General features: G+C 38.7%; 1 protein-coding gene across 1 annotated transcript; it reads left to right on the top strand.

Moving 5' to 3' along the window:
• The first annotated feature begins 124 nt into the window (after positions 1-124).
• Positions 125-10,604, top strand: ANKRA2 (ankyrin repeat family A member 2). Its single transcript, XM_007120764.4, has 9 exons — positions 125-487; positions 2,888-3,280; positions 3,912-4,070; positions 5,764-5,829; positions 7,833-7,930; positions 8,436-8,561; positions 8,856-8,922; positions 9,429-9,509; positions 10,083-10,604. Exons 2-9 carry the CDS (start codon positions 2,992-2,994, stop codon positions 10,136-10,138), a joined length of 942 nt encoding a protein of 313 aa, XP_007120826.2. The 5' UTR covers positions 125-487; positions 2,888-2,991; the 3' UTR covers positions 10,139-10,604.
• Positions 10,605-25,726: the final 15,122 nt, after the last annotated feature.

The raw sequence follows: 25,726 nt of genomic DNA, 5'->3' as shown, positions 1-25,726 counted from the left end.
GAGAGACCAAGGTCTGGCGCTAGCGAACCAGAGCTGTAGCCGACGGGAGGCTGTCTCTGTAGTACTGGAGCAGTAAGGATCGCGCAGCGGCGGGAAGAAACCTGCAAGTCCCTCCCTGCAACAGCTTCACCGGTGCGGCACGTTTTTTGGCCGGAAACCGAAAGAAGAAATCGGAAGTGACGTCGCGGTCAAAACAAGCCGGGGCGTGGGGCCCCTGCAGTGAATCTGGCAGCAGATGGGAAGGCCCGACTCGCTGTGGGCTGTCGAGGGCGGTCGCCAGGCCTTGCGCTCCCACACGGTCGGCCTCCGGCCCCTATCCCCGGGACCAGTCCGCCGCGGTTGAGCCAGAGTTTCCGCCCTCCCTACCCGAGCCGCGCTGGGATTTTTCGGGCAGAGTTGGCGGGAGGCGACAGAGCGGACTTCCCTCCCTGCAACAGTCTCCCCTCCAGCGGGTTCCTGTCCTGGGACGCCGGGACACCTGTGGCCTGTGAGGCATCATTCATTTTCATAGCACCTTCCTGTCCTTGTAGGACAAGTCCAGGATGAGGAAGAACCGGGGGGCTCCTGTTACTAGCACCCACTGTGGATTAACCCAGTTGCCCGTTTTATTTCGTTAGGGTCTCTCTCCCCTTATCCCTGGGCTCTGACAGATTGAGGTGATCCTAGCTCTCCTTGGCCTTACCTCTTTTTCTCACCGCCTCCTCTTCTCGATCATCTTTTTTTTTTACCCTTCTCTTATAGTTCAAAATTATGGCTTAACCAGTCAGTGTTGCTTCTCTCTGGAGTGGTGCCAAGATAAGCGTTCTGTTTCCACTCCCTCCTCCCCCGAGTACATTTGCTCTTCTTCCCTCAGAGACTGGTAATTCCGTTTCTAAACCCTGATTTGTAACATGGAAGATGTTTAGAATTGGAAAGAATATTAGAGATACCTATTTCAACCATCTTCATCTTACCTGAATAAAATGAGTCTTAGGAAACGTATATGATTTATCTGTCCAGGGTTGCACAGCTAGTTGGTAGTGATGTTGGGAACGGAAAGCCAGATTTAATCAGCAGATGTTTGTTGAGCATCTTGCAGGGTCATTTCAGGATAGAAAAGAATATGAACCTTTGTTAAGGTTCAGATCAGAAAATATTTATGGAGTACGTGATAGAACCAAGCACTGTTTGTGTGCAAAAATTAGTAAGAGTGCCCCCCCCATCCTAGAGGAGTTTTCAATTTATTAGGAGTTTAAATGGAAATTTTCAAGAGAATGATAAATGCTAAAATAAAGATATATGCGGGTGCTGAGCGAGCTCAGGGGAGTTGCACTTCACCCAACTCTGGGTAGGAGTCTGTGGGAGATGGCTCTTCCCTTAGGAAACACAGTTCCTATCTTGTAATATACTTTTAAAGACCTCTGCGTTGCCCCGCCACCTCCATTTGAATCAACTCATTTTATGTTTTAGTCTCCTTCTTACCGTTTGCTGAAGTGCGTTGACTTTGTTACTTGTTAACTTTATTATTATTATCGTTTATTATTTCTTCAACTCTTTCTCCCTTGGAAGTTTTGGATTAGTTTAGTGCTGCTTTTTCTTTTAACGAACAGGGTGATGGAATCGTGAGCTTCTCTTTTCTCTTCTCTGTAGTGAACATGATTACCTGCCCTGACTACTCAAAGGATTGTTATAAAGATCAATCTTGGAAGATGTTTTAAAACTGTAAAAGTGATCATCTATAAATGTATGATTTGCCAACCTTTGCTCCACTGTGGTCCTAATGCACTTTTCTCTTTTAGTTCCAATTAATTACAGTTTTAAAACACCCTGCACCCTCAAAATTTCTGAGGCAGTAAGCCCTAACATGAAAAAATTAACTGGATGCTATTAATTTTCCTCTTGTCTCAGTGACTATATGTGTAAGACAATTATATGCCTCAGAGTTCTTCCTCTTTTTAGAAGCAATTTTAGGGACAATAATGAAATTTCTCTTGAAATTATTTTAAGGTCCATAGGAAAGTGCCAGTGATTACCTTACTGAAAACTCATTTTAAAACAATAGTAAATGATTCAGTAACAGGTGTGCTTCTAACCTCTGTTTTGAGAGTTCGCATTTATTGAGTTCATGTCTTGACAATCTATATTTGGGGAAAAATCAATAATTCTAATTTCTTAATACTTATTACAAAGATTGGGATCAAAAATTATACTTATAATGTCCTAGAGATGCTAAAGCAAAGGAAGCCAATCCATAATCTGTACACTTTATTTTTCATAAAAACCTGTATTAAGTTGCTAACACTTGATCTGAACAAAAACTGATTAATAAGTATGTCTTCAGTTCATCATAACCAAAACTTTGTAAAGCCTTTCACTATGCAGGAATCATGGATATTGTAGATGCTGATAGACTTGGGTACAACATGAGTTCTATCTTTTCTTAAATTCAAATTTTAACAGCATGTTAAAAAATGAACCTCAGATTAGAGGTTAAAGTTTTTACATGAAAGTTTATTTTTGTTGTTAGCCTGATTTTTAAAAAATCCATTTGGCAATATTCAGGAATAGGAAAGGGGAGAAAAGGATAAGTAAAATTGGTTGGGACCTAGTGATGGCTGTGAGAATGTTACTGTATTTCATTTGGTCTTTGCCAGGGTCCTGTGAGGTTACTGGTGTATAACCATTTTACAAGTGAGACTGAGGCTTAGAGAGGTTGAGGAACTTGTACAGATTCACACAGCTAATAAATGGTGAAGCTTGGATTTAGACCCAGGTTTTTCTACCTCTGGAGATTGTATGCTTTCTATTATGTATAGGTGCTAATAAGAGCACTGTTTGCATACGTGATTGAAAATGATTATTTTGTATACATTAAGTTGATATAATACTTTTAATTTTTTTCTTTCAGATGTTTTAATACCCAAATTTGAAGAATACACTGTATGCCATTCTTATAAAACCAAGGGGAAATCATGAAGAAATGTTTTAATTATTGAAACTACAGTTGAAATCATGGCTACATCAGCAAATTTGGATATTGGAGCCCAGCTGATAGTAGAAGAGTGCCCCAGCAGTTACAGTCTAACTGGCATGCCAGACATTAAAATAGAACATCAGCTGGACTCAAATACAGAAGAAGGATCAGCTCAGGGTGTTGCCATGGGGATGAAATTCATACTGCCTAACAGATTTGATATGAATGTCTGTTCTCGGTTTGTGAAGTCCTTAAATGAAGAAGATAGTAAAAATATTCAAGATCAAGTTAACTCTGACCTGGAGGTGGCATCTGTCCTATTTAAAGGTTGAAAGTTATGGTATAAATATCTGCATTTGTTTTGTTTTTGTTTATTTATTTTTTATTTTTTTCCCTTTCTGATCATGAGATTTTGAGTTTGTGAAGAGTTTGGAAGTCATCTTTAATTATGATTTTCTAGAATCTCATAGAAACCAAAATTAAATAATTTCATGTTATATAATGTCCATAAGTACATGTTGATTTTTACTTCTTCCTTGACCTTTGTTTATTTACAAATTCTCTAATAAAGTTTATTATCGTACCTTTTAAAATTATAGGAGGAAAAAATTTTTTGCCTTTTGTAAATGAATTAACTCCATGAATATGTGATTGGCATTAGCTTCCAATGCTTTAATACAGTGAAATCTGTCATCATATTGTAGACTTACTTTTATAACAGTCTATCGAATAAAAAAAACTAATCTCTGGATAAAATTGCTCAAGATGAATATTGATTTTTTTTTCTGGAACTTTTACTAGTACAGATTTTTTATGCCAAAAAAATAGTATCACTTGAGAACCAGTTGAAGATATTATACATCTTGTATTTCTTTTTTAATGTAAACATTGACATAGAACTTTGAAATGCTTTGTTGTTAAAATATTGTTTTAATGTGTTTAAATTAATTTTATTTAGCTGAATGCAGTATCCATACATCTCCTTCTCCGGGAATTCAAGTAAGGCATGTCTACACTCCCTCTACAACAAAGCACTTCTCACCCATAAAACAATCAACTACTTTAACCAACAAACACAGAGGAAATGAGGTCTCAACCACACCTCTGTTAGCAAATTGTAAGTATTTCCCACTGATGTGTTAGAATATTGTTATTACTAATGTAATGGTTTCAAGAGTTTGGCTTTGAAACATTATTTTCATTAAATGCATATTCTATTTTGGAAAGCTTAAGTGATGTCTTGATAGTTTTAGTAATTTAAAACTCTTTCACATATTATTGCATATTCAAATATTTCATGTTTTATGTTTCTCTGTTGAGAACAAATACAGATTGAAATATTAATTCTTAAAACCTTCATCATTTTACTATAAAAACAATGAGTTATTCTGAACTTTGTGCAAAGCAAGACATTGTGAGTGTTTTTGTGTTCTTGGAGTGCATTTTATAAACTAGATCACTGATCAACAAATGATTTGTAGTAAAAGCTGAGCGATGTCTACTATAATTTCAAATTTGAATATAATGATATGAATATGAAATCACCTCTTTAAAAACTTTGAATTTACAATTTTTTTAATGTAGAATTATTCTAGAAGAAATAAAATGAAGGGTTTTCTCTGTAAACTAGAAAATATTCTATATAGTACGGGTTTCTTAATGAGAGGAAACCAATTAGCAATTTGATGTTAAGAATTATATTTGAGAATATAACATAAATGCATCTGTATTCTGAAGCATGGTGAAATATATGTTTTTACTTTGGAAACACTATGTCCCTCCTGATTTTGAATTGTATGCTGTAGCAGGTAAGCCAGAAAGGGTCCATGACTCTAACTCCACCTAAGAGCCATTTCTGTTTTATTCATGTAAATTTGCATATGCCTCCCAATTGCTTTCCTTTCTGTATTAAGGCCACCCAATCATATCATCCTAAATCAAGGATCAAGTGATACTGATTTTTAAGATGAACTGTCATAGAACAGTACCTGTTTGGCTTGGTTTTAAAATAAAGAGATTGTCTTAAAATATTCCAACCATAGAATTTTTTTTTTTTTTTTTTTGGCCACGCCGAGAGTCTTAATGGGATCCTAGTTCCCTGACCAGGGACTGAACACGGGGCCCTGCAGTGAAAGCACCGAGTCCTAACCACTGGACCACCAGGGAATTCCCCAACCATAGAATTTTTGAAAAAAACAACTAGGGAGCATGTGGTTCACATACCTCATGTTATACAAAAATGTTTAATCAGGTCTCCAGGGTCACACAGCTAATTAGCCACAAATAGGTCTGTACTCAAGAATTTTCTCTCAGCTAGTTTTTAATTTACTATCTTAGTCCTCCTAAACTTAAGAAATACCCGTGGCCTCTTGAAATAATGATATTTGGGACTTAAATGAATACAGTCAATTAAAAAACAAGAGTCTTTTAGACCCAACTTCCTTATACTTCCTTATAAGTTTGGATAGAGATACCATGTTAAAAATTCAGTACCTAAACCATTTCTTTAATTGATAAGATCAGTAACAATTTGCATTGTTAATAATCAAACAATTTGCATATTCACTGATAATAACACTTTGCAGATGTCAGAATTACCTTAAACATATATGAGTCAATTCTCAGACTCTTAGATATTTAAGGTAATTCTGACATCTGCAAATGTTAGGCTATATTTTAAGTTAGATTTTTTTAAACAATAAAATGATAGTTCGTGTTTTGGAAAGGAAAATTGCTACACAGACATGAACAATGAGATGATGAAAGTGTACCTACAGATATACATGAAACTTTTTATGGTATTGTTTCAGCTTTGTCTGTTCACCAGTTGGCTGCTCAGGGAGAGATGCTCTACCTGGCTGCTCGTATTGAACAAGGTACTAGCCTATTTTTTAGATGTATTTAAAACAAATTTAATAGGATTTATCAGATTTGTTATTGTTTTCTTTTTATACAAGAAAGTATAAAGACAAAAAAAAAATAGTTGCATAATCTCACCAGGCAGATAACCCAATAGATACATTAAAAAAAACAGTAATATAAGGTATAGAAGTTAAAGCTTCCCTTACCACCCTCGCCTTTCCTGCAGAAGCAAACATTATAAGTTTCTTATATTTTCAGAAGACTTTTCTGGAAAATATTTATACTTGGGGTTATATGTGAGAGTATAGTATATATGTGCTTTTTTTTATTTACACAAGAGGGAAAATATACACACTGCATTGCGCTTTACTTTTTTCACTTAAATTTTGAGATCTTTCCATATAAGCACATAAAGAGATCTATTTCATTCTTTTTAATAGGTCTGTGATTTTGCATTGTATTGCATATGCATATACTATGTTTTTTATTTTTTAACTAGTTCCCCTGGTGGTAGTTGATTCCAGTTTGTTTCTATTAAATAACAGTATTGTTGGCATTCTTTTAAAGTATATCCATAGGGTAAATTCCTACAAGTATATTTGCTGGGTCAAAAGGTATATGAATTTTTATTTTTATATACATTGCCAGATGTTTGCCCTGTCCTCACACCAGAGTTAGAGTTTCTACTTCCCCATACTCTCACTGACACAGAATATTATCAGACTTTAATCTTTGCTAATCTTATGGGTGAAAAATGGTATTTCATACTGGTTTTGTTTGCCTTTTTAAAATTATGATCTATTTGAATTTCTTTTTGTGTGAACTGCCTGTTTTATATTGATTTATATGAACTCTTACCTAAATTAAAGAAGTTCACTTTTTGTTTATGTTGAATCTAGTTTTTTTCCCAGTTTGCCATTTTTCCTTTGACTTTATGATGTTTTCAAACACAGGCTTAACATTTTTAAGAGGTAAATTTATTTTTTTCCTTGTGACTTCTGAGTTTTATATCTTGCTTAGAAAAGATTTCCTATTCCAAGATTTTAAATAAATTCACTCATACCTTATTCTAGAACTTCTGTGGTTTCTTTTTTACATTTCAATCTTTGACCCATGTGGAATATGTTTTGGTGTAATGAGGTAAAGGTGGAGCTTTACTTTTATTTTCATTTTTCAAAAAGTTAGCCAATTGTCCCAACATTATCAGTTGAATGCAGGGCATATGATTAAAGAGTGGTTTTTTTTTAAATCATGTCATTCTTTTATAAGAAAGACTTCATCATTATATTCCTATTTGTTTATAAACATTTGAAGGTTTTATTCTCAATCTACTAAATAAATTTAGGGAAAAAACTGTGGACTTTATACCTGGTAGACTGAATCTAGGGAACAAAATGGGTTTTGAGGTAGAATTGCATAGAAATGTGTTTCAGATTATTCAGTCTTCATTCATATTATATTATGTTAGCAAACCACCAAAAATTTTAAGAAACTCAAAGGCAGCAGTATTGGCTAGAGAGTAAAAACAGCTTTACTAATTTGGGGCTTTTTATAATATGTATTTATGTAATGCTAAGGGCTATCGTATAATCTCATTTTTATTGTGATCCTCCCAGCTAACTACTGAGATAAGCAAGGTATTATTCTGGATATTAGAGGAATTAAATGACATGCCCAGAATCACACTGCTAGAAAGTGACAGTCAGGATTCAAACTCTGGTCTCCTGATTCTGAGTCCAGTGTTCTGTGGACTGCCCTGTACCTAGCATTATGTTGTGTCTGGTAGTTTATACTTTAAATAATATGCTATTTGAACTCAGCTACGTACCTTGAGGCACAGTTTAATACATTGAGACTGCAAATTGCAAAAACACACAGCACTTCAGTGAACACAAGTCAGCACAACGTGAACCTCATTGGGTAATATAGTCACCTTTTTAGAATGCCAGTATTTTCATAGCGATATTAATATGTGATTGTTAAATTAGATCACAAAAATTGCTTTTCTTTTAAATAGAAAATGTTATCAATCACACGGACGAAGAAGGATTTACTCCTCTGATGTGGGCTGCAGCACACGGGCAAATAGCTGTGGTAGAGTTTCTACTTCAGAATGTAAGGAAAATGCCTCAGAAAATGTATATGTACAGTTACTTAAGTTCAGTTAAGTATTTAGTAAAGTTTTTACATCTCCAGCCAGCTAGATGTAATGGTAGAGGATCCAAAAAATGTTTACATGCTCTTCATATTCTTGTGGAGCTTGCATCTGGTTGAGCAGGCAAGTGTAGTCGTCCATGAAGCTGGAGAGAGAAGTGAATGCCCAGCCCCGCTAAGCACGATGGGAACAAAAGTCCTGTCAGCCCTGTAGGAGAAGCTTCTTGGAGAAGATACAATTTGACTCCAAAGTGACAAGATAGTTAGGACTGAGGTAGAGGGAGGAAGGCAGGCCTTCAGACAACCTTGATAACAGAACGTCCAGGAGTAGAAGTTTGTGTTCTTTCTTTATTAACCCCAGAACATTACGTGACCTAAGTGTTGAACTATAATTATTATTGACAGAAGTAACAATATTCTTGTTTTCATAAACTGAGAAGTCTTTTATCTCTATTTCCCACTGCAGGGTGCTGATCCCCAGCTTTTAGGAAAAGGTCGAGAAAGTGCACTGTCATTAGCCTGTAGTAAGGGCTACACAGATATTGTCAAAATGCTGCTGGACTGTGGAGTTGATGTAAATGAATATGACTGGGTGAGTCTGTAATACTGATTTTTAAATTACTGGAACAAACTCTAGGATTTATTTGGTTTGGGGAGACATAATAAGCTTTATTTAAACCCTTGGAAGAATAATTAATTACCTTAGTTAATTAAACAGCTGGGAGAAAAAGTTAATGTCCTAAACTCAATTATCAGTTCTGATTTAAGTATTCTTCACAAAATATTAAAATTACCTTAAACTACTTTTACATGCCCAATTCACAGGAGCATTAAATTATTTGAATCTTGCTCACCTTGAAAAACTAAATCACCTTTCCTTTTGCAGAATGGAGGGACACCTTTGCTTTACGCTGTACATGGAAATCATGTGAAATGTGTAAAAATGCTCTTAGGTAAGCAAATAAAAGTGGAAATATTTAGAAAACACCACATGAAGACATTATTTTTTACAAGCTAGCCTCAGGAGAATCCTGAACTTTATTAAATACGTTATTCACCCCTGGAGCACCCGCTGCCCTAAGGTTCCCATGTAAGCCATAGCTCCATCACACAGCACGCCTGCAATCGCAGTATCTGTCCTTGTTGCTTTCCTCTTAGGGATCACATGTGAATCCTCGGCTCTTTTCTCTGTCCACGGTGTCTTTAAGCCTGAGTGCTGTCTGTAGTGGTGTATTAGTTTCAGTTGCTCTAGAGGATGCCTGTATGTTTGAAGTGTCTTCCCTCTGACCCACCAGAGTGAATTCTATGCCCTCTGTGTACTCTGTACTTTGTCACACCATCCTGAAAATACCTTCCAAATTTGCGGAAAATCTGTCCCGCTATTTGCACATGAGCCAGTGATAGGCAAACATATCCATATTTTCATTTTATTTATGTAGATTTTTCTGTTTTGGTACAGAAAATGGAGCTGACCCAACAATTGAAACCGACTCTGGATACAATTCTATGGATCTAGCTGTAGCCTTGGGCTATAGAAGTGGTAAGTGGTTTAGAACTCTCAGGTTTCATTTTAGTAAAGTTCTATAATAATACAAACCAGTGGTCCAAACTGTTCTCATCACTTGCAGTTATAGAACATGCATGTTATCCTAACTCCTGACATATACTTTCAACTGTGGGCAAAATCAATAGATTCCTACAAAGTCTAGAAATGAGTTTGTTACTATTACTTTTCACCAACCCAAATAAATAGTTGCTGGAGGATACGTGTACACCTGTTTACAAGATGTGTTTAACATTTCATAGCAAACTATTTATAAAATTCTTTATAGTTGCCCTTTCTCTGTTCCTTAGAACAACCTTGTATTCTAGACTCACCTTCAGTTTCAAAATTTAGAAACCAAGAACAGAAAACCCAGTAACTTGGACAATTACTAAAGTCAGTGACAGACTAAGTTTGAAGTATTGCATTGTAATCTTATTGCCCTCAGACTATGATTATATCCTAATTAGAAATTATTTTAGGAAAATGTTGGTGATGTTAAGTGGAATTTGATAGTTTTTAAAATTTTGTAATCAACATGCTGTTGTCTTGATCACCTGTGTGTTCTAGTTCAACAGGTTATTGAGTCACATTTACTGAAACTGCTTCAGAACATCAAGGAGTAGACATAGTCATCAGAAAGTGTTGTCTGCCCTTCCGTTTACTTTTGGCCCTTATAAATGATAGTTTTGTTTACTTATAAATTTTTACCTCAGTTGCAATATTGACTGATTTTTAGTAAGTTTTAATAAATATTCCTCTGAGTAATTCACTGGTTTATAATAAAATTAATGTTGATGCTCTTTTATAAATGTGTTTTACCACATATTTAAAATTATAAATGAGTGTTTTGTGGCATGTAAATTTTTATGGTACAGATAGTTATCTGTGTTTGTATCAAGTGCTGTAATTTAACATTTTTGGAAATTATTCTGCCCTATTCATCTTCACTCTTGTATTAACTCACTGACTTTATATAGAGTTTGCTATAAATCCATAGGAAAAAAATTTGTTATTATTGAATTTAAAAATGCACAGTGTGGTTGTTTACAAAATGATATTATAAATGAATAAAGTACTTTTCTTCTGTTAGTTTGCATGCAGGTTGTTCTTTTTACATTGCATAAGATTATTAAGGTATCTCTTTGGGATTTTTAGTTTAACCCTTCTGTCCTGCCAGGATACTCCATTAGATCAAACAATATAATTAAAATAAATTGAATGTTAATTAGTCAACAAAGACTTATTGATTGTCATTTCTAGAAGTACATTGAGAATATTTTTCCCTTGTGAATAAGTTTTCAGTAGGAAAAGCCCTCTGTGAAAGAGAACTCATTTCTTCAATAAAAGTCGATGCTCTTTAATTCCACTAAAGGAGCACTATAAACTCATGCTACACCAACATCTGGAAGAGAGCCACGAGCTAGAAGTTGACATGACCACTGAGCGTGGGACTTGGGTTAAATCACTTCATCTGGAAAATAGGTGTGATATCAGTTATGACATTTGGGTTGTAAGCCACATAAACTTGATCTAGCTAATTTAAGCAAAAAGGAATTAATGGAAAGACACAGAATGGAAGGAAAAGCTGAAGAAGCAGGCAACACCAAAGGGATGAAACTAGGCCAGGGATCTCAATCAGGAAGTCATGGCCAGTCATTTTGGATGCCGCTTTGGTAATGCTTAAATCCCCTTGTTTATCATTCTGCTCTGGGTTAAATTTTCCAGGAGGCAGAAATCTATTTAGCATGGGATATAAATGCACCACTGTATGGAGTTGAGGGGAGAAGGGGATGACTGGTTAACAACCCACCATTGCCCCCAGACCACCTAGAAAGCAGGAGGCCTAAAGGAAAACCACGGGAAGAAAAAAAATGATAGATATTCACTCCAAAGGCAAGCTAAATCATACGTGAAAATAGTACTAATGCTTTCCCTCCCTTTGTCAGGCATATGCTTTAAATCGATTTTACCTAAAACCATTCACCCTTCCATTTGGTTCCTTTTCTTATTGATGGAACATTATCCATGAAGTGTTTGTTTGTTACTTCCTGTTCATATTATAAAGCAACAAAATCCAATGATCCCTTTGGGTACATCACTTAGTATTGTTTGCAAGTGCTCTCCGCAACTGAACAGCAACCAAACAACCTATGCTGGGATTGACTCTAAAATAACCACTCCTAATCAGACTCAGGTCGACAACCAACAGATCTCAGAGAATATCTTGAACAAAATTCCCCTTTCCTATTCTATCACCTTTTAGCCTCGGGGTCCCTGATAACAAACCCCAGAAAAATCTCTTAAGAAATAGACAAAGTTAATTAAAACAACAGGAATGATACTTATGGGCCAGTTCTGAAATTCCTCTTTTAAAAATCAAGTACCTTGGACTTCCCTAGTGGTGTACTAGTTAAAGAATCCACCTGCCGGGGGCTTCCCTGGTGGCGCAGTGGTTGAGTGTCTGCCTGCTGATGCAGGGGACGCGGGTTCGTGCCCCGGTCCGGGAGGATCCCACATGCCGCGGGGCGGCTGGGCCCGTGAGCCGTGGCCGCTGAGCCTGCACGTCCGGAGCCTGTGTTCCGCAGCGGGAGAGGCTACAGCGGTGAGAGGCCCGCGGAATGCAAAAAAAAAAAAAAAAAATGAATCCACAAGCCGTTGCACCACAACAGAAGAGTAGACCCTGCTCTTCACAACTAGAGAAAGCCCATGCTCAGCAACGAAGACCCAACGCAGCCAAAAATAAATAAATAAATTTATTTAAAAAAAAAATCAAATACCTTTTAGGTAGTGTTTATTGATTGCACAAAAACTTATTTAGAGCTTATGTACCAGACAGTGTGCTTGATGTGAGGCTAAAATACTGAGCAAAAACAGACACAGTCCTGCTGTCAAGGCACTCACTGCCTAGTACAGTACTAGGGCTCATTACCGCCACAGAATGAAATACACTAACAATAATTTTCAAAAAGTTTAAAAACATTATTCTATGTAAATATAAATTGAACACCTGTCAAAGATTTTATTCAACTACTTAATTGGTAAGGAAACCAGTTGGATGTTAAAACTAATTCCAAGGGCTAGATATTTTAGGCAATGTTAGTATAAGCTTACTGAGTTAGACACAAATCTGATGAACATCCAACAAGGCCATAAACCGTAACCTTTGAGGCTATCTTTTCCACTGGACAGAAATTACTGGCATCTCTACAGTATAGATATCTACAAACTAACATGTGACTTCACTAAATCCAGTACTTTTAGTCAATAGTAAGCAGTGAGTTGAACTAAGTAGTTTTCCCCAGATTAGTGGTTCTCAAATTTTAGTGTATGTCAGAACGATCTGAGGGCTTGTTGAAAATACAGATTGCTGAGTCCCACCCACAGAGTTCCTGATTCAGTCAGTCTGGATTGGGACTCAAGAATTTTAATTTCTAACAAGTTTCCAGGTGATGCTGGAAATGGACTATCCTTATGTGAACCTGAATTCTTAAAATGTTTCCTAGCTAATGATTTCTGTAAGAAAAATATTTTTCTTAATACTCTAGCACACAAAATACCGGAGGAGGTTCAGTTTCTTTATCTTCTGGGATTTAAGGGAATATTTGATTCATGTAAGTGACTATCTTTGTAAACCAATCTAGTTTTTTAATACCCTCCAGTGTTAGGAAGATATTTCTCTTACACAACAAGAGGTAAAGGTCTTTCTTAATTATAGACATGCAGACACACAAACAGAGGGAGAGCTTCTAGCTTTGTCTATTAGCTACAAATCAGAAGTGAACCAGAAACAAAAACTTAGAGTTATTTTTCTTCCAGTGAGCACGTAGTTCTTAATTGATTTAAGGTTGCAAATAGACAGAGATTTTTTTTAAAAGAGCAAAAACAAAAAAGAAAGAAGACTACTAAGTGGATTCTCTGTCATTTTCCACCCAACAGAGAACAGGTCTTCATTACACACCCATCAGAGATCACCAAATAGTCAGACCATAAGAGCAAATCCCCAATCATTGCTGACACCAATTCAGACTAACTTATTGAAGGTGTACAAGCCAGACATAAAAACAAATACATAGTATCAGTAGAAAAAGAAAAAAAGAACTAGAGAGTCAGAAAATTTAAAGTTCTGTTGCCACCCAGGATTCACTTCAGAAGCCAAGAAAAGATGTGCAGGCAAATAGATTTAATCTGTCTCCGTTGGGTTAATCCCCTCAAACATCTCAGTGGATGACCTTCAAAACTGATCAAATATAATTTTCAAAAGGTTACATGACTCATGTGAATAAAATGAACACATGACAAAGATTTAATTCAATTTCTTAACCGATGATGTAACCGAAAGTGGGGTCCAGCTGCTCACCGCTCAAAAACCGATAAAGAGGCAAGGTTGGTGGAAAGGAAAGTGGGCTTTATTTTGGATGTCTGCATCCGGGGTGGGGGGTGGGGGGTGCAGACTCCTGTCCAAAGGCCGAATCCCACCACTTACAACCAGGGGGCAAGAGCTTTTATAGACGGAGGGAGGGAGGGGGCTACATGCAGAAACAGCACCGACAGCTCTGACAGGCATCTTGAAATTGGTCATCGGTGGTCTGGCCAGCTCATCTTAAGTACAATTAATCTTCAGTTCCAGGGTCGGTTTGTTCCCATTTTCTTGAGGCCAATTCTTGGAATTGTGGCAGCTTATGTCATGGCTACACTCTGGTCATCATGTAGTTAACTTCTTCCACCGGATGGGGGTTTCAGTCTCTATAAGACGGCTCACAGGATATGGCTCAGAATATTATCCATAGCCCTTGAGGAGGAACTAAAGTCCTTGACTATGCTTAATGACTAAACTATTATTATTGGTCTCTTTTTTTTTTAACATCTTTATTGGAGTATAATTGCTTTACAATGGTGTGTTAGTTTCTGCTTTATAACAAAGTGAATCAGCTATACATATTACTGGTCTCCTTTGACTGTTTTCCTTTGTTTCTGCATTTTCTCACTTCTCTGATTAAACTTATTCTTTGGCTAAAGTTTTTTCACAGACAAAAGGCAGGCTGCGGACACGACACGGGGCGGTGGGGGCAGGGGGTGGGGGGAAGGACCATAGGGTCCTGCTCTGTTTCAATGAGGAAACCAGTAAGATATGAAAACTGGCTCTAAGAGCGTTTGAGAAGCTGAGCATTTTTAGCAATGTTAAGATAAGAGTGCTGGGTTATATACAAATCTGACTGTTGTCCAACAGGGACAGAAATTGTCATTTGGGGGGATTTTTTCCACAAGTCAGAAATTATTTGCTTCTCTACCAGACAGAAATATCCAAATTAACATGTAACTTCACTAAGTCTGGGACCTTGAATAAATAGTAAATGGTGAATCACATTACATTTCTCTAGGTAATCCTTGGGTGGCCTTCATCTCACATGACATTGAAAAAGGATGTGTGGCCATGACCCTTTTTAGTACTTCAGTGAAAGCCAGCCTGGGAGTAAGGTAATCACCTTTGTAATGGCTCTTCGGTCATCAGCTGAGAGGTAAACTAATATAAGCCTCCTAGTGTTGGTGACAACGCCTCTCTCACATCCTCCTCCTGACTAGACCATATAATTCATTTTCACTTTCACTTTCACTTTTTCCATGGTGAAAGAAGCTGTGAACCAGAGAGCTCAATGAAAAAGGTTAATCATTTTAATATTCTCGAACTTTCAAAAAATATTGCCAATAGCTTGAAAAAAATGTTTGTTTTTATGGAGGATGTTAATCACTAAACTATAAAGATTTTTAAGGTTTATAGCTTTGAATTTTCTCTAAAATCCAGTTAGCCTACTGATTTTAGAAAACACTATGATTTCATTACCATTTCCTGTCTCTTTATCCATACCTAAAGTTAAAACTTTAAATTCTTTTGATAGAACAAACTGGTTGTATATTAATACACTATATATTTACATTTCATGCAAGTTATATCATTGAATATTTATATTTCCAGTAGGTGGCGTTGAATGCACTTCTGTTAGGTGATTTCCTGTGTGATAGATAAAATGTTTACAAATCTGATAGTTGTAAAGAGAAAAAAAATAGAATGAAAGGCAGGACAAACTCTGGCTATTATAAAATCCTTAAAGTAAGTGTCCTTTCTCTTTAATATTCAGATTTTTTTCTGTGACAGTCCTTCTCAGATTTACATACCTAATAAGAGCTTCAAAAGTTCACCACCTTACTCCTTTGTAGTGGATACTCTTGATAAAACTCGGGATGGCAAGAGTAAGTTTTCACATTTTTTTGTTGCTTAGAAATTTTTACAATACGTATAGATTGGTTTTAAAATAACAATAAAGATATGAAAAAGGACTGTAACATGATTGAAACTTTTTTAGGTGTGTGTTTAGACAGGAGATGCAACCATTTAAGAAAAGGGATACAGCCCACAGATATTTGTGTAAATGTTTTTTGATTAAAGTAAACTTCAAAGGTTTATGGTCTGCTGTGTAGATTTTCCTCTTCAGACAGTAAAGCCTTTTCTGAGCTGTGTAGTAGGAGCTGGTGCACAAAAACGCGATCCACCTGCATTATTATCATGTCAGTGACGGGAAGCATGAAATTATTATTGGTGATTTTATGCTCTGTGGGATTGAAACTACGATTGGATACATAATTATTACACTGAGAACAGACCCTCCCAGACTCACTTCCTGCTGAATTTTCCTCTCTGTGAAATGGAGTACAGACCACTATGATACATTTGCCCCACATTTTATTTTTTATTCATAAATTCAGTGAAATTGTTCATTCAGATTCACTCATGTTGGTTTATGAACCTGGGAAGTATCTTAAACTTGTAGATGTTTCTGTTATTTTCCTTCTTCACATGCCCTGAGAATAGTTGGATATATTACATATCCCAGAATCAATTTGTGGAAAGTATCTTGAATACCTTCTTGGTGCTTAATTGATTTTATGTTCACCATCTCTCCTCCAAAAGGTTAAATGTTTGAAAAAAGAAATTTCCTCTAACAGTTATTCAATCCTTCAACACACATTTACTGAGCCCATACTCTGTGCTGATTTGGACTGGGCCCTGGGGATGCAGTGGAGACCCACACTGACCCAGTGCCCTGCCCTGCCCTGCAGATCTTATGTAGTGAATCTGCATACCGAGCGAGTGTGGCTCTGCTAAAAATCATCTCCCCTCATCCCATACATCCTGAGGACAAGTTAAAAATGTCATGTACTCAGATGAATGGATAAAGAAGATGTGGTACATATAGACAATGGGATACTACTCAGCCACAGAAAATAATGAAATAATGTCATTTGCAGCAACATGGATGCAACTAGAGATTATCATACTTAGTGAAGTAAGTCAAAAAGAGGAAGACAAACACCATATGATATCACTTATATGTGGAATCTAAAATATGACACAAATGAACCTATCTATGAAACAGAAACAGAATCATGGCCATAGAGAACAGACTTGTGTTTGCCAAGGGGGAGAGGGTTGGGGGAGGGGTGGAGTGGGAGTTTGGGATTAGCAGATGCAAACTATTATATATAGAATGGATAAACAACAAGGTCCTACTATACAGCACAGGGAACGATATTCAATTTCGTATGATAAACCATAATGGAAAAGAATATAAAGAATGTATACATATGTATAACTGAATCACTTTGCTGTACAGAAGAAATTAACACAACATTCTGAATCTACTATGCTTCAATTTAGTTAGTACTATGTCATGTACTAACTGAAGTTAGTACAGTTAATACTATGTCATGTACTAATTGAAGTATGTTCAAGGCTCAGATATGTCTATTACTGGGTTTCCCATATGCCACTTGTTCTGCTGTGTTGAAACATCAGTGCTCCTATTGACACAACAGAAACTCCTATGTCCTGAGGGGAACCAGAGGGCCCAGCAATTTAGAGTGATGGAAAAAAGGTCCATTCCAAGGGCAGCTGGTTCTCCATTGCCACGGTGGAATTATCTGGAGAGGTTTAGAAAACACTGAGGCTTGGGCTTCCCTGGTGGCGCAGTGGTTAAGAATCCGCCTGCCAATGCAGGGGACACAAGTTTGATCCCTGGCCCGGGAAGATCCGACATGCCTCAGAGCAGCTAAGCCCGTGCGCCACAACTACTGAGCCTGCGCGCTAGAGCCCGCGAGTCACGGCTACTGAGCCCACGTGCCTAGAGCCCGTGCTCCTCAGCAAGAGAAGCCATCGCAATGAGAAGCTCGTGCACTGCAACGAAGAGTAGCTCCCGCTCACCGCAGCTAGAGAAAAGCCTAGCTGCAGCAACGAAGACCCGACGCAGCCAAAAATAAAATTAATTAACTAATTAATTTTTTAAAAAAAAGAAAACACTGAGGCCTGCCCTGTGCCCCCCACCCCAGAGAGTCTGATTTATCGATCTAGGATGCCGTATGAGGACACATAATAGTTTTCCAGGTGATTCTAATGTATAGCCAAGGCTGAGAACCCCTACTCTAGGGGCGATTAGCTCCTGGCTGGTGGAACCAGCATATTCCAAACCACATCCTAACATTTACCTCTCACATTGCCATCTTGTCTACAAAGAACCTTATGAAAGAACCTCGTTTATCCTTTCTCTCTGGCCTGTTGGTACCTGCTCTGATTTTTTTTGTAAAGATAAACATGTACCCTTTTAAGCCTATGTGACAAAATAAGGAATTTTGAAACCCTAATCTTACCTTTTGTAATTCACCTTGTTGTTCAGCAAGTTGTTAGCTGTGACTCAACATCCTTTATTAACCTGCATTTCTTAAAGACAGAGCCCACTTTTGATGCCCTGTGACTATTTACTTATCTTGCTTACCTTTTGGATAAAAAGGAGTCCTGAACATCCAGGACAGCAATTTGCACCCACAAATACCAAAGAGCTTATCTTGTTATTCCTTTGTTCTAGGATTTCCTTGGAGACATGGGTGTTGACTGAAGCACGGGCCTCCAGAACCCATGCCAGCTCACAGGGGTCACAAGGCCAGGTAACACCTCCTCCATCATGCATGCCTGTTATGAAAACCTTTTCCTCTTAGTTGGCTGTCCTGGTGTTTGCCCCTCTTCCAAGGAGACTGTCAACAAGAATTAAGTCAATTGCATGTACCCCTGTCTCAGTGAGCCCCTTCCTCAGAGGCCCCCTCAGCTGAGTCAGGAACAGCGTGTCAATATTTAAGGAAGAGCCCATTAACCTAACCAAGCCAGACTTTGGCCTGTTCAGAAGATAAACCACTCTCTCTGCGCCATTCCAGATTCTTCTTTTAAAGATAATGTTGCCTTGCCTATGTTGATGAGATGTTATAGGGCCCTCCCCGAGAGAGCATTGTGTACTTGGCCAGCTTTCACATAGCCTCCTACTTGGGGAGAAATCAAATATATCAACCACTATTGTCTTACGAGAAAGAGCCTAGCACAAATGTCAAGCTTTGTGCTGGCTGCTGGGGTCACGGTCACTGTGCCTCAATGCAATACAGATTAACTAATCACAAAGCACTATGAGATAATAGATAACAAAAGCCATTGTCAAGCAGGAATAAACTGGAGAAAGAAAATTATTTCTGTGGCTTTAGGAAGCAAATGTCAAATCACTAATACTTAGGCATTTTAAAACATTGATCTTTATTACTTTTCTGACTATAAAAGTAATGTGTACTTCTCGTATCTGTTGTTAGGATGCTTTTAGCTATCAAATAAGACCCACCTAAGATGGCTTAAATAAATAAGTGAATGTATTTGTTCACATGAAGAGTTAGGTACACTTCAAGTTTGGTTCATAGATAGCAGCTTAACAATGCCAAGTAAGACCTGGATTCCTTCAGGCTCTGCACTCTGCTGGCCACAATTCAGCTTCATCCTAAGTCTGGTTGCCCTGCGGGTCATAGTGTGACTTCCAATAGCAGGGGCCATATGCTTCCTCGTTTCTGTCCAGTCCACTGAGAGAAAAAGGTGTCCCATACCCCCTTCCAATAGAGTGAGGAAGAACTTCCCCAGAAGCTTCCAGAAAAGCTCTCTTCTAGTTTTATTTCCTGCAATTGGGTCACATGCTCATTTCTGAACCAGTCATGGAGGTTGAGATTACCCTAGTACCCACCAGTCATGCCCATTCAACTGAGAGTCAGCATCTTGTGTGTCACCTGGGCTGAGTGGGGAGAAGCACTGGCCTTCCATTAAGAAGGAGAAAGAGGAACAAATACAATACATATGAAATTCACTTTGGAGAGCCCTGACCAGTCACCTTAAGTAGATAAGCAAAAGAATAATACAGAACTAAAAAGCTAACCGAGAAGATAAAATGGAATGATAAAAAAAAATACTTGATTGATTCAAAAGAGGGCAGGATATGAGAAATACGGGAACAAATGGGGAACAAAGAATAGATGGTAGACTTAAATTCAACATTAAAGGTACGAGGACAGGGGCTTCCCTGGTGGTGCAGTGGTTGAGAATCTGCCTGCTAATGCAGGGGACACGGGTTCGAGCCCTGGTCTGGGAGGATCCCACATGCCGCGGAGCAACTAGGCCCGTGAGCCACAACTACTGAGCCTGCGCGTCTGGAGCCTGTGCTCCGCAACAAGAGAGGCCGCGGTAGTGAGAGGCCCGCGCACCGCGATGAAGAGTGGCCCCCGCTCGCCACAACTAGAGAAAGCCCTCGCACAGAAACGAAGACCCAACACAGCCAAAAGTAAATGAATTAATTAATAAACTCCTACCCCCCCCAAAAAAATGTACAAGGACTAAACATTCTGAGAGACTGGACTAAGGAAACCAAGCAAGAATCACCTATTACTATTTTAAAGAAACATACTTTAAGTATAAAGATGCAGATAGATTGAAAGTAAAAAGATAGGAAAAGACACCATCAAACATCAACCAAAAGAATGTTGGTGTGGCCACATTAATGTCGGCACAAGGAACTTCAGGGACCTAGGCTGGCCAAAACTTGAAGAAGAACAATGTAGAAAAATTAAATTACCAGATATCAAAACTTACTGTAAAGCTACAACGATTAAGCCAGGTGTTGACAAAACAAATAAACCCATGGAACAGAATAGAGAATCTAGAAACAGATGTGTACATATATAACACTGATTTACACAAAGGCATCACTGCAACTCAGTGGAGAAAATAGTATTTTTTTTTTCAACCAACAGTGCTGGGTCATTAAATATCATTGTGAGAAAAAATTAAGTTTCAGCTTTCACATCTTACTACAAAATTAACTAGAGATGGATTATAGATCTAGTTAATTTTGGAGGAAACGTAGGAGAATACCTTCATGATCTTTGAGTAGGGGAAGATTGTTCATCAGCCCTCCATGGTTTCTAACTTTTTAATCTTCTTCATTCTAATGACTTAAAATGGTAGCTTGTTTCCATTTTTTTTTTTTTTTTCCGGTATGCGGGCCTCTCACTGTTGCGGCCTCTCCCGTTGCGGAGCGCAGGCTCCGGACGCGCAGGCTCAGCGGCCATGGCTCACGGGCCCAGCCGCTCCGCGGCATGTGGGATCTTCCCGGACCGGGGCACGAACCCGCGTCCCCCGCATCGGCAGGCGGGCTCTCAACCACTGCGCCACCAGGGAAGCCCTCCATTTTAATTTACAATTTTTTAATCACAAGCAAGGTTGGACACCTTTTCACAAGCTAAGCCACTGGTTTTTCTTTTAAGTGTTCATTTGTCCCACTTTTCTGTTAGGTTATTGTTCTTTTTCCTATTAATTTAAAAAGTTCTGTATATACTAAGGAATACTTCTTAATTTTTGAAGACTTTATTTTTAGAGCAGTTTTAGGCTGACAGCAAAATTGAGCAAAGGTACAGAGATTTCCCATATACCATTGTCCCCACACATGCACAGCCTCTCCCCTTGTCAACATCCCCACTGGAGTGGAACTTTTGTTACACTTGATGAACTTACATGGACCCATTATAATCACTCAAAGTCCATAGTTTACATTAGGGTACACTCTTGGTGTTGTACATTCTATGGGTTTGGACAAGTGTGTAATGACATATGTCCATCATTATGGTATCATACACAGTATTTTCACTGCCCTAAAAATCTTCCATGTTCCGCCTATTCATCCCTTCATCTCCCCTAAACCCTGGTAACCTAGCAAATGGAATTCTATTCCTTGAAAAAGGAAGCCCTAGTACCTGCAAATAATAAAGAAAAGAGCTACTGATACCAGAAGAAAAGATGAAATACTAAGCAACAATTTTTAAAATTTTATTTTTAAAACATTTGTTTGTTTGTTTGTTTGTTTATTTATCTGGGGACACAGATGCACAGCTTGCAGGATCTTAATTCTCCTACCAGGGATCGAACCTTCACCCCAGCAGTGAAAGTGCCGAGTCCTAACCACTGGACTGCCGGGGAATTTCCTAAAAAATAATTTTAGATGCATTTGGAGGCTGAAATTTTTAGAATGAAACACTGTCTTATATTTAGTAATCAATAAAATTTTCCTCATGAGGTGGTCTGTAAAAACTTCTTTTCTGAGATATCTGGCTTTCAAAGTTTGATGCTGTTCCTTAAAAATGCAGCTTTTAATCTCTAAAAATCGTGTATGCTGACTGGAAGTCATGGATAACTGGATTCACACTGAGATTTGTAACTCTAGAAGGTATCAACTACCATTCTTCTATGTTAAAAACAAATAGTCTCGAACTTTTCCTTTCTCTCCTCTCCTTTTGTACATAAAGGTATGTACAAAGTAAGGTGATTAGTTCATTCATCTTAAAACAAGGTGTTCCAGGAAGTTTATTCTGACAATCAGGTTGTCATTGTCTTTTGGCTTTATGCTGATTTTTCCAGAGCAGGCATAGTTTCTTTTCTTAATAAATTTATTTATTTATTTATTTTATTTTGGCTGCACACGGGCTTTCCCTAGTTGCGGTGAGCAGGGGCTACTCTTTGTTGTGGTGCACGGACTTCTCATTGCAGTGGCTTCTCTTGTTGCGGAGCTCGGACTCTAAGTGCGCGGCCTTCAGTAGTTGTGACACGCGGGCTCGATAGTTGTGGCTCGTGGGCTCTAGAGCACAGGCTCAGTGGTTGTGGTGCACGGGCTTAGCTACTCCACGGCATGTGGGACCTTCCTGGACCAAAGCTCGAACCTGTGTCCCCTGCACTGGCAGGCGGATTCTTAACCACTGCGCCACCAGGGAAGTCCAGGCATAGTTTATTTTCTGTGTAGTTAAATTCACCAGTTCCCTGGTGCTCCTAAAACAATGTCTCAAATCACTTCCCTTCAAAGAAGCCAAAAAGCCCAGGTGCTCCCTTTCCTAGCTTCTCCTTTATCCATCCTCCCTTGCAGCTAGAATGCAAGTATGTGATGAAGGTTTAACCAATCAGATGCTCCCACCCCAGATTTTTGAATTGGTGGCTACTGATGCAAAGCACTAAGAACAGTGGAGTCCATAGCAGTGATGGCAGTGACCACAGCAATATCCAGTTTCTGGGAGCAGCAGATACTGCACAAAATGTCACAGCCATGTCTTCACTGGTAAGATGTTGGCTGTGGTCCCACAGCTGCCTGGTTTCCCATGTTCCGTGCCTTCCTCCAGCCTGCTTCTCAAGGCTTCCTGGTACTTTTGTGAACCAACTGCTTTTCAGTCCATTCCTTTTCTGTTTAACCAGAGTTGATTTCTGATGCTAAAGCTTTTTGCCAGTTATGAGGAAACAAGGAGAAAATCCCTCTCCCACACTCTGTGTCCCTCTTTGCCATCTGAGCACTAAGAATCCTTCATGAAAACAGCTCCTTATATACAAACAGCTCATACAGCTCAATATCAAAACAAAAAACAAAAACAACCCGATCCAAAAATAAAAAAGGGCAGAAGACCTAAATAGACATTTCTCCAAAGAAGACATACAGATGGCCAATAGGCACATGAAAGGCACATTGCTAGTTATTAGAGAAATGCAAATCAAAACCACAATGAGGTATCACCTCACATCAGTCGGAATGGCCATCATCAAAAAGTCTACAAATAATAAATGCTGGAGAGGGTGTGGAGAAAAGGGAACACTCCTACACTGTTGGTGGGAATGTAAACTGGTGCAGCCACTGTGGAGAACAGTATGGAGGTTCCTTAAAAAACTAAAAATAGAGTTACCATGGAGAAAAGGGAACCCTCCTACACTGTTGGTGGGAATGTAAACTGGTGCAGCCACTGTGGAGAACAGTATGGAGGTTCCTTAAAAAACTAAAAATAGAGTTACCATGTGATCCAGCAATCCAACTCCTGGGCATATATCCGGAAAAGATGAGAACTCTAACTCAAAAAGATACATGCACCCCAATGTTCATAGCAGCACTATGTACAATGGCTAAGATGTGGAAGCAATCTAAATGTCCATTGAAAGATGAATGGATAAAGAAGATGTGGTATATATATAGATACAATGGAATATTAGCCATAAAAAAGAATGAAATAATGTCATTTTCAGCAACCTGGATGGACCTAGAGATTCTAATACTAAGTGAAGTAAGTCAGACAGAGAAAGATAAATATCATATGATTTCACCTATATGTAGCATCTAAAAAATAATACAAATGAATCTATATACAGAACAAAAATAGACTTACAGACATAGAAAACAAACATATGGTTACTAGCAAGGGACGTGGGGAAGAGATAAGTTAAAAGTTTGGGATTAACAGATACACACTACTATATATAAAATAGATGAACAAGGACCTACAGTATAGCACAGGGAACTATATTCAGTATCTTGTAATAACGTATAATGGAAAAGAATCTGAAAAAGAATATAGATAGATAAACCGAATCACTCTGCTGTACACCTGAAACTAGAAAAACATTGTAAATCAACTATACTTCAATTAAAACAAAAAACAAAAAAAACCAGCTCCTTTAGTCATGGCTGTGTGTTTGCTCACCCTCCCCACCCACTTCTTTCATCTCTCCAGAGCTCAGGTATGATTTCAGGTTCCGGAGCACCAGCCAGCAGCTAGCAGCAGAGACGTTCAGCTTGCTCTCTCTCCATCCCTCACTGTCTCAGCCTCCTCCACAAACCTTGCTGGAGAAGAGCCCCACCCTGTACAGCAGGGCTCCTATAAGTACCCTCCTGGAGCCACCGTTCTACTCATTCATCCGTCTGCCCAGACAAGTCCAGCTGCCTGGCGAGCACACAATTTGGGCCTGGTTTAGAACCCCTACATATTGAGAAACTGGATACTCTGGGAAATAAATTGTCCTTTTTCTAAAAAGATCCTTCTAGATTATCTGTAGCAGGACTAAATGATTCCTGTTGAACCTGACACCTGCTTCCTAAAGGCTTGTCCCCTCCCTCTTTCCTCCCTCTCTTCCACCAGCATTCACAGAGCACACTTTATTGAGACAAGATGGCAGAGCCTCAGCTCAGCCCTCCCTCAGAGAAGTCTCACTTCACTCCAGTATGCTGTGTAACCCAAAATAAGTTCCTGCGCATCAGAATAGTCAAGACTGTTCCTCCTCTTGTAGGTGACAGAAGTCTCTCCTCTTTCCACTGCAAAGGAAATGCCTTCAGATTGGAAGGCATTTACTTTTTCCAAAAGTAAATAAAATGGGACTTCCCTGGTGGCACAGTGGTTAAGAATCCGCCTGCCAGTGCAGGGGACACGGGTTCAAGCCCTGGTCCAGGAAGATCCCACATGCCGCAGAGCAACTAAGCCCGCGAGCCACAACTACTGAGACCACATACCTAGAGCCCGTGCTCCACAACGAGAGAAGCCACTGCAATGAGAAGGCGGCGCACTGCAACAAAGAGTAGCCCCCGCTCACTGCAACTAGAGGAAGCCCGTGCGCAGCAACGATGACCCAATGCAGCCAAAAATAAATGAATGAATGAATGAATGAATGAATGAATAAATAAATTTTTAAAATGGCTCTGCAAAACAAGAATCATTCGGTCATGTCCCAGGAGCCACTCAGTGATACCTTCTCTGTGCTTTAGCCAATGGCTTCAAGGCACCTAAAGTAGCAGTAGGTGTTTCCCAGACTCTGGCTCCTAGGAAACTTTACCTGGAGGGTGGTTGCAGGTATATTCTGAGTAACCAAGCTGGTTGGGGTTAAATTCCACTTAGTCCCTCGGGGTTCCCAGGGACTAAAGATTATGCACAGAATGGCTCAGATACATCCACTGCCAGTCACTTGCAGGAACCAACTTTCCATAAGTGTCAATATGCGGGCTTCCCTGATGGTTCAG

Source organism: Physeter macrocephalus, chromosome 8 (genome assembly GCF_002837175.3).
Source record: "Physeter macrocephalus isolate SW-GA chromosome 8, ASM283717v5, whole genome shotgun sequence".
NCBI lineage: Eukaryota > Metazoa > Chordata > Mammalia > Artiodactyla > Physeteridae > Physeter > Physeter macrocephalus.
This window is presented reverse-complemented; position numbering and strand designations above follow the sequence as displayed.

Coding starts and splice junctions, on each gene's coding strand:
- ANKRA2 (XM_007120764.4), top strand. CDS start 2,992: ATGGCTACATCAGCAAATTTGGATATTGGAGCCCAGCTGATAGTAGAA. Junction 7,931..8,435: donor TAGAGTTTCTACTTCAGAAT/GTAAGGAAAATG, acceptor TTCCCACTGCAG/GGTGCTGATCCCCAGCTTTT. Junction 8,562..8,855: donor ATGTAAATGAATATGACTGG/GTGAGTCTGTAA, acceptor TTCCTTTTGCAG/AATGGAGGGACACCTTTGCT.